The 9880-nt window shown below is 44.3% G+C and overlaps 1 protein-coding gene across 1 annotated transcript in view; it reads right to left on the bottom strand.

Annotated features, from left to right (window-relative positions):
* Positions 1-1463: 1463 nt before the first annotated feature.
* POLD3 (DNA polymerase delta 3, accessory subunit) overlaps positions 1464-9880 on the bottom strand; it is a 30221-nt gene continuing 21804 nt past the window's right edge. The window contains exons 10-12 of the mRNA XM_054068453.1: positions 8224-8312; positions 7326-7407; positions 1464-3538 (exon numbers count right to left, since the gene is read on the bottom strand). Of these exons, the coding sequence (XP_053924428.1) occupies positions 3333-3538; positions 7326-7407; positions 8224-8312 (377 nt within the window). The 3' untranslated portion in view covers positions 1464-3332. The remainder of the gene's footprint in view (positions 3539-7325; positions 7408-8223; positions 8313-9880) is intronic.

The raw sequence follows: 9880 nt of genomic DNA, 5'->3' as shown, positions 1-9880 counted from the left end.
CTGGCAAGCGCCTGTCTCCCCTCCAACTGGTGCTCGGCCTTGCCGAGCCGCATTTTGCTTCCTTATAAGGCCCTGCTGCTCCTCGCTCCAGTATCTGCGGCCGAGCTGGCATCGCCTCTTCAGAGAGCAAAACAATTCCCCACACGCCGCCGGGACACCCCCTGCCCAGCTCAGCTGCTCGCCCTTTGTTACCCCACGTTAGCACCCTGCAGTGCTTCCTTGGATCCCTTCTCTGTTTTTCTTTAGGTAAAGGCTGGCTGACACCAGAGAGGGAAACATGAAGTTTCTTTTCCGAGCAGGCTCTGCCTCAGAGGAAGGAGGGCCGTAAATCAGCTCAGCTATCTCCTTAGCAAGGGTGGGGACTTGTCATCCCTAGGAGCAGCGTTTCCAGTTCTTTGCCAGGCACACAGTCACCTTAGCCCACAGGAGCCTGGTGCAACAACAGCTTTGTCCCAGAGTATCCAACAGTGCAACTGCTTCAACTCCTCTCCCCACTAGGAAAAAAAAGATGAAGCTTCCTCTGTCTGAAAAAAGGCTTTCAGGGAGCCTGAGCAAAGAAACACTATAACACATGCTATCAAGCACAATATTAAACGAACAAACATCCTCTCCCACTGCCCTTTCTGAGGGTTTAAACATGGTTGGAAGAGAGACGCAAGGGCACGAGGAAGGAAATCCGCAAGATTTTTGTAGCTGTAGGACAAGGTTTTTGAACCCTGAGTGCCATCAATACTGAGTCTTGAGTCAACTGTAAGGCAGGAGATGTGCTCCTTGCCACAAGGGCCTGTGCCTGGCTCGGAGCTGCATGGAGCTGCCACCGCTTCCCAGACATTTTGCCCCCACCAGCCACTGGGTGCCAAATGGGTGACATCTGGCCAAGACAGCAAGAAGGAACCTTCTCTTTAACCAGCGGCTTGGGGACCCAGCCCCACTCCCTGTTCCCGCACAGTGCCTGGGGATGCTCCAGCCTCACCAAGGGGGCATCCAGGGAGCCGAGGGTCCCCTGGGGCTGGCAGCCCCTGAACTGCAGGAGGGGGTAGTATTAGATCATGATTTTTGGAAGTCTGAGGTTTGCCTGTGTCTTGCTTCTTCAGACATTAAGTCATTTTCCTGAGGAAGTCGCCTATGACGTTGATCTTGTTACAGAGGGAGTTGGGGTGGAGCTGTGAGCTCCAGCTAGACCACAGTAGAGGTGAGGTGCAAGAGCACTAGGACACCACATCCTGTCAACACTCACCACAGCAATAAGACTCAAGGGGCCAGAATTCAATACAGATCTTGATATTGTGAGACATTCTCACCCATATTTCACATGCCCAAAGTGCTCAGTTTAATAATTCCAGCCCTCGTTTTGATGGAAGAACTCTTTACTCACTTCACCCAGGATATTCTTCCACGCAGTCAGGCGTCACAGCAACCACTGGAAATCAGGATGCAGCACATAATTCAGTGAATAGCAGGGACAAAAGAAAAATATGTATTTAATGGGTTGTGTTACTTACAATTACTTTTCAGAAAGCACCCCCAATTCCACCAAGAAAACATAAATGCTACAGCAGTGTATTTTTTTGAACAGTTACATTTTCTTCACAAAGGTCAGAACAAAGCTCTCTTTCTTTTCCCTAAAGGTCTCTAATTCAGAAAGCCCAGAGTTTAAGTTTCTGACACTTCTGAGGAGCCACACGGGGAGGGTGCTGAGCTATGAGGTCACCCTTGAATACCACCGAGAGCAGCAATCCACACAGCTGAACCCACCCAGACAGGACACAAGCATGGGCACAAATCCAGAAACAGCGCAGGTTTCAAGTAGATCCTCTCACATCTGCTAAGGGTGCAGGCTCCCTCAGGTGATGTGACTTCAATCAAATCAACTGTTGGTCACTATTAGGTGTATGTTCAAAACTTGAGTCCCCAGCCTGATCTCCTGCTCAGAAAAATCATGTAAATACGCACAGTTGGCCTTTTTACTGGCCGCCATTGAAATACTTTCAGCTGGGTCCCTGAAAACACTTCTTCCTTGGTTCACACTCTTTAGACTTTATCTACCATTCCGCTAAACACAAATACTTTCTGTGCCAATATGTACATACATATCTGTAAGTACGTGGGCCTAACACCACTCAAAACCAACCTCTGATGACATCAGTTGCCCATTTGGGAGCTTCCACCAGGCCAAGCTTCAGAAATGCTCAGCAACCTTCCTCTGAAAAACCTGGCCTCTTACATGTACCTATTGAATTTAGCACTAGAAAAAAAAGAAGTCATCCAAAACAGCAACTCATTCCCGATTAACAGGACTTCAGTGCTTTATTCATCTCCAATAACTGGTTCCTCAGCACCACTTGCTGTGACAAACTTCCTTCAGCAGGCAGATGACGAGATGTCCTACAAAACTTTGGGTGTCTGGTTTATGCCTGTAAAAATCCTTGAAACAAACCAAGACCAATAAAACCAAACAGCAGTGTGCGATTCTTCAGACGACAGCAGGTACCTGGACTGGTGTTATCAGAAGTGCCCTCTAAACACTCTCCCCTCTGACTCATTAACTTTCAAGGTTAAAGATACAATCGCTTTCCCAATAAGAGCGAAGCCTTCCCCCAGTTACAATAGAGCCAATTGTGTGGGAAGCCTCAAAGATGTTTTTGCAAAGATAGAGCATCAACAGTGTCCCAGTCTATAATTAGGCATCTGAGCAATTTACAGAGGATATGTTCAAGGAAGAAAAGAGTAAGAGAATTTTATACGCACTGCTTTGTCCAAAAAAAAATTTATAAAAGGCAGAGCAAAAACTATTTACCATTCTTAAAAGGAAAATTAAGCTCATTTCGTTCAGTTAAAGCTGAAGCAGATCTTCAGTATTTGCATGAAGACCTGCTATATCACAGCTTCTAACCTATGTGAACATTTAAATCAGTCTGGAGAGCTGGGGGTGTAAAAAGAGAGGGGAATAGAAAATAATACCACAATTTGGCTCCCATTTCAGTCCATCTATCATGTGTGAAACAGGTTTTCAGCATTGAACAGGTGATAGAACACATTAAAAAAATACAATTTCATGTGAGCAGATTAACAGTCTTTCAAGGGTTCTTCTACATTTTGCTTCCAGCTGCTGATTCCCACACTGCTCAGTAAAGACGATTGAAAGTATTGTGGTAACAAATAAAACTTTTCTCCAATACAAAATCTAGTCCAGAGGGCTTACTTACACAGTAAGCAAGATATCTTACATAACTGAAGATTGCGTGGTGTTCTCCACTGCAGCAGCTTTCAGAAAGCCACACATCGAGAGCAACACTCCCAAGCTGCCAATAGGACCAGGAGAAAGACCCAGTTCATTTCTTCTGAAAAAAACCCATGATGGAGGCCTGTTTGTTGGCTCTGTTGCCAGTAGCTGCCCCTTTCTTCAGGTTCTTCTTTTCTTCCTTTGGTTCTTTCTTCATAGGTGGCACAGGCTGCTTCTGTGGAGCTGGTGGCTTGGACTTGGCAAAGTCATCATCACTATCTGTACAGGATTCACTCTCATAAACCTTCTCAGTCACTGGTTAAAAGAAAAGAAGAATAGATAACAATGGTTAAGCCTGCTTACCAAAGAGCTGAGACCTCTCCACTGCAGCCTTCCCACTATGTTTCTGGAAATAAGCAATTTGGGTTCAAGGAGTACATGCCCGATACAGGAATTAAGACCGTTGCTCACAGCTCTGCAGCAGATCCAGATGACTGGACTGGCTTTCCGTATGCTGAGTCAACCTGCCTTCCCCCTTTCTTAAGTGTAAGATGGCAGGTTAATGACTCTGGAGCTTTACTGTCATCCAGCTCTTTCAGAATGGCTTGGCGTCACCCCCCACATTTATTCACAGGCCATAAAACCACCCTTAAACAGTAGCAGCCCAATGCTCAACACTGGGAAGGGCCCTCGAGAGGACAGTTCCCTCTCCAAACCTTTTCAAGCATTGCCCTCTGCTAGACACAAGGCCCAACTGTGCTGAAGACCTCCACAGCTAAGACATTTCTCTACCAGGGACTGGCCTGCAGCCATCAATTCATCTTGCACAGGCTGATAAGCAACTATCAGAAAGGGATGAATCTGAACAAGATCAGAATCAATAATTTAGCATTAGATGACAGAACATTTATCTTACGTTAAAAAACACATTTCTGACTTAGTCAGATTTCCACAGGGGCCAAAACAATCAGATTGTCCTGAAACCCAGACAAGACAATCCAGAGACAGACCCATCCTTCCCTCACCAGCACAACACACGTCAGGAGGTCATGAAAGAGTCAAGCAAACAGCGCATCTCAGACATGAGAGAAGGAGCAGAAACCTTGAGGGCAGCTTCTTTCTCTACAGGTGGGTGAGCAGGGCAATTATAAAGAAATCCCTTAAAAAATAAATCCAAACTTGTGATTGAAATCAAAGACTATGACTGAATGGGATTGCCAGCTGATTGCAGTCAGTGCCTGACGATGGAAAGCTAAAGGATATAAAACAATGCTTGTGCAAACTAAACTGGAGTCAGCTCCACTGATGAAAGCCACCATCAGAAACTAGTAAATGTTGTTGTATCAGCTTTCCCAGCAGTGCTCTGGTATTCTAGCAAGCCATTTTTCTTTAGCAACTGTATTCTTTCAAACAGATGTCCTAACTTCCCTTCTTCTGGGAAACTGGCTTTCACTTGTATTAATGCATCAAATTAAATAAGGTTTTTTACGTAACCAGAGACCAGGAAGAGGAATGGAATGAAATCCAGCTCTGCACTGCTAGCAGATGCTCAAATAGGGACTGTAAACCTCCCTTCAGAGGCAAGTGGCTTTTCAGTGAAAAGCTTTCACAGACCACTGGCCAGCTATTGAGCTTTAAAAAGCTATCGCTTGTCACCCCTGTCAGTAATTGCTGGTAACTCCAAAAGCACACAGTTTATCCTCTCCAACTGCAAGGTAACACAGTTTTGATCAACTTTATTTTACTGAGATATCAACTGAACTTAAAAATTCTGTATATGTGGCATCTACAGGCAGGCAGATGGGTGGCTACTGATGCTCAGCTCACAGCCAGACTTGCTAAACCACAGTAACTCAAATTATGTGAGCTCTAACTTAAATCAGTTCTGTAAGATGAATTTACCTACAGTGTACACACATATATATTCCAATATACAAATCCATGTGCATCATTTCATGCTTTGGAAAGTGAAGAGTAGAAATGCACTAAGCTCAAAGAATCTTAATAGTTCCCCTTTGTGATAGGCTAAGAGCAGGCACTTGATTTGAGTCCCAGCTGATGCATGGGAACATGCCTTGTGCTTAACACCACAGATACTTTAATTGCTCAATTTCCCTTAGGGCTAATCCCTAAATTACTTTTGCTTTTTGACACCAATTCCTTGCTATTGCAGCTATTGTGAAAATGACCACTTAAAATCATGGGGAAATATAAAGTACAACCTAATCCTAATGTTAGGATTTTATGTGTCTAAAACCTAGTCAAAAAGGACATCAAGGAGAGGGACAAAGTGCCCCTATATTTCAAGGAATAACAACAATTTACATTAGCCTGTGAGATTTGCAAGTTATTTAGCCTTTGAATGATTAGGCTTGTGTATGGAAAGACTGGGGAGGGGAGAAGGGAAACTGGACAATAACCAGACAGCAAGTTCTGTGCAACAGACTAGTAGGTTTTTAGTACAGAAAGCTGTACCTCTGCCCTACCCAGTTCCTCAGTATCCCAGCTCCATCCCTCTCTCCTTCCTAGAGGATCTGTCTCCCAAAGGCCCAACAGGGGCTTCCACTTCCCTTTTCATAAAGTGTTAGTGGATATGGACTGTAAAAAAGAATCACAGAATGACCCGAGTTGGAAGGGACCCACAAGGATCGAGTCCAATTCCTATCCCTGCATAGGACAACCCCAAAATTTATACCAAGTGTAAACTGGATTTCACAAGACTACTAAACCCCTTGGGCACAAAGAGAAGAGAAAGAAAGGCAACCTTCCCAGGCCTGGTACATTTGGAAGAGGCTGAATAGGGAGAGAAGAGCACTGTCTGGAAGCTAAACCCGGAACAGTCATCACTGAGAGTTCTGGATGCAGACCTCGTTCAACTCAACTCCCCAGCTAATGCTTTTTTGTTCCATTTTACTTCCAAGTGTTTTAGTGGTTCTTTCTGGGACGAGACAGCTATAACACTCCATAACGCAACTAGCCAAAGCAGTCGATAACTTTGAAAAGTCCAATTCTTGGACAAAAATCCAGTACTTGAGATTTCAGTTACTAGCATAGCCAGTTGCTGAGTACTACCTTTGTATTTCTTTAAAGGAGACGTGTGAATTTAATAGAAAACATAAGACACAACTATACAGATAGGTGCAAGCAGACACAAGCTGACTCACACCCAAGCAGCTCCAAACGTGGGCCAAGCAAGCCTGTATATCTACGCTCATGCACAATGACAAACCCGTACAATGGCAACAGATCTCCTAGAACTGGCTGAGCTCCCTTGATCTCTCCTCAGTAAGGCTGGAGAACGTCAAGCATGCAATACAACTGAGCTGACAACAGTGCTACAAAAACACATCCCATACTCTCAAATTTTTACAACCTTTTTGGAAAAAAAAAAAAAGGAAAAATATTCTAAGCTCCTTCAGCTCTACTTTTATGTCAGGACACAGAGGAGGAAACAAGTACAGTGGCGTTACACAGCTTTCCCCAGGTCAGAGGAGGAAAGTGCATCCAGTCACAGCCCGGAATTCAAAGCCACTGGGCTCTCAGTACTTCTGTAGAGACTCTCTTCCTCCCTGAAAGCAGAGTAGTCCCTATCAGAAACTGAGAAATCCTCACAAGGATTTAAGCCCCAACTTATTCCTTGTTTATTTGAGATATTTAAAGTTTATATTAACGTATAATCAAGCTTTGCTGCACAGCCCTGGATTTAATCCCAAAAGAAAAACAAACAAACACCCACAAAATTATCCCAGACAGAATTTATCCCAAAACCTGGACCTCTCTCTGCACCATCTTTAAAAACATGCAGTTTTGGAGAGGAGAGCAAATGAAGGAGGTGCTCAAGCTGGCAGGAGAGAAGGGAGAAGAAATGAAAGAAAACCTGTGAATAATAAAAAAGAATAAGGATTCAGCTACAGTTCCACGAATCCCTACCCAGGCCTTCACCAAAGGGCAATTACCTCAATCTGGAAGCATGAGGTTCAAGCGGAATAACAAAGTGATTTTGTGAACCTTTCTAAGCCTGGGAGAGGCTGGTTTGTGAAAGTCTTCAACACATCTTTAATAAAGCTAGATCCGTTGAGGTGTCAGAGATAGCTAGTCTTACCCATGCAGCCTTCTTCTTCATCTATGAACATCTTGGATTTCAGCACACGCTTCCGTTTCCTCTTCCTTCCTCCAGCTGAAACCTGGAGTACATTGCAGTATTGTGAAAAATCAAGAGCCAAGGCCCCGTGCTTGTACACAGGTCATAAAGTCATCAGCTCCAGGAGTGAAATCTAGTCACACTAATGAAGCTGAGCATGATCTAATTTCTAGTTCTGTGGCTTCCCAGGATATCCTAGTCTCATTTCTGCTAGTGCCACAATTCTCCCCATCCTACTGAGTTAAATTTCAGATAAACAGAAAAATGAGACAGCAAGCTTTCCTGTCTGTCAGGCACATTTTGAAATACATTTAGTTATGTGAGAAGGTGGCACCAGGGTTGTTCCATCGTACCTCTGAAGAATGAGGAAATAACAAGGTATGCAAGACGTCAGAATTCCCGCTGTAACAAACAGCTGCACTTTCAGTACAGCTACATGTATTTTCTCAGCTCAGAGGTTAACGTCTTGCAAACAGCAGCCCACTGCCCTTGCAAAGCAGCTTCACTGCAATAAAAGGTTGAATACCAAGACTCTCTGGTTTCATTTCTGGCCCTCTCCTGACTCCTGAGGACAAGATTCAGAGGAAAGAGTGTTCAAATGCAAGCCATAATTCATAGAACTATTAGGAGGGGGGGAAAAAAAAAAAGAAGAAAACAGAAAACTGCACTATGTCAGCAGAAAAGCTAGAGTTTAAATAATGGTCCTGAAAATGAACTAGTGAACATGGTGGATTCTTCCAAACAGGGTGAAGTGATGGACTTCACAGGCTAGCAGGACACCATAGCATCTGAAAAGTGGTTGGGCAATCCCCACTGAGTCAGATAAAACCAGAAGTTAATAACCCAAACATGCTCTTACCTCTGTGGATGCAGGCTCTAGTTCGGTTTTCAGAGCAGGTGCAGGAGACAGAGCTTTCTCCTCCTCAGGTGTGGAAGGCAGTGGGACATCTGCCAAGCAAATTAACATCTTGATAGTACACAGGCCTAATGACCCCTTCTGCAGATACCCTTTTGTATCAGATCATTTCATTCAACTCTGAGCAACTCCTTGTAACCTGTATTTAGATCAAGATGTACAAGTTCTCACTCAGATTTGTTTAATTCACGTCAGGACAAACTGTTTGAAGAAACTGGCCACCAGCCAGACTGCTCACTCTATGCTAGGTGCCACGCACTGCAGTTCCCAAAGGAAGGAGGGTGGTGGGTGGGACAGGAAATGCATTTAGGACTTTGGGGAAGCCAAAATCAGTTCCATCGTAGAATAGTTTGTGTTGGAAGGGACCTTAAAGATCATCTGGTTCCAACCCCCTCCCCCCCCCGGGCAGGGACACCTCCCACTAGATCAGGCCACCCTGAGTTTCAAATGGAACTTTAAAAATAGGCACAGAAACTGGCATATTTTAGCCATACATTTCACTTGCTTATTAAAAACAGAGACTGAAATTTGTTTTGAAATTGAAAGAGTCAGGATTTAAGACTACATATTCCCAAAACACTGGATGACTTTAGTTTCTCTACCTCTCCCCCATTAGTAAAACAGCCGTTGCTTAATAGGTGGTGCTACACATGCCAAACAATGTTATCAGCTTGAAACTACTCTTGGATTAAGTGCAATATACTACTACCCATCTTAAAAGATCGTTGAGGGACCTCCCAACCCTTCATTTGAAAAACAAACAAAATGCCAAACCATGTAATTTCAAAAACTAAGCCCATTCTTTCACCTATCATCATCTATGCTCTCCCTCGTGTGCAAGGATGGAGATAGTGGAAACCTTTCAATGCCAAAAGTGACTGAAATGGTCAAGGCCACCTTCACAAATTTGTAGAGCGCAAAACCAGCTCTGGAGCCTTTACCAGCAATGTCAAACTTGGCCTTAGTGAATGTAGCAGGGCTTGTAGACATAAGAGAAAGTCAGAGTCACTCTTCTGTGGGGCTGGCAGAGGGACAGAGCCATGACTGAGAAGAAAAGTCAGTGCAGGGCAAGAGGGGAAGAAGCAACACCTTGCTCTGTGGGTAATTTAAATGGTTTTAAGGAGTCCTCTCTGAGTCCAAGTCCATGCAAGTCCCAGGATGTGGGGGAGAGCTAGGAATGTGGGGGAAGAAACTCCTCATCTGACCTCTTGCTTAATAATAACAACAATGCTGCTGGACAGGAGGACTGAGTGCCTGCTTGGCTTCTCCTCCCAGCTCTGCTGGCTGTAGCACTGCATTCATCCTGTCATTGTAACACAAATGCTGGATCTGTAGCTGTCTCAACCGATTAGGTCAGTGTTAAGAGTTATGACTGTGCCAGGCATATGGCCAACTGACCTTCATAGGTTAAGAAGGGCTCAAGTGAAACAGTGGTTGGCAGCCAAGGCTAAATAATAAATTACATTCTTCAAGCACGGACTCAGCCTCCTAACTACTTCAGTAAGTGAGGCACAGAAATGCAAACAGAGTGGGATAACATGACTCGGTATTTCACCTTGCTCTGACGAGCTGTGCAAAGATAAAACCAAACAATGGATCT

Source organism: Cuculus canorus, chromosome 1, assembly GCF_017976375.1.
Source record: "Cuculus canorus isolate bCucCan1 chromosome 1, bCucCan1.pri, whole genome shotgun sequence".
Taxonomy (NCBI): Eukaryota; Metazoa; Chordata; class Aves; order Cuculiformes; family Cuculidae; genus Cuculus; species Cuculus canorus.
This window is presented reverse-complemented; position numbering and strand designations above follow the sequence as displayed.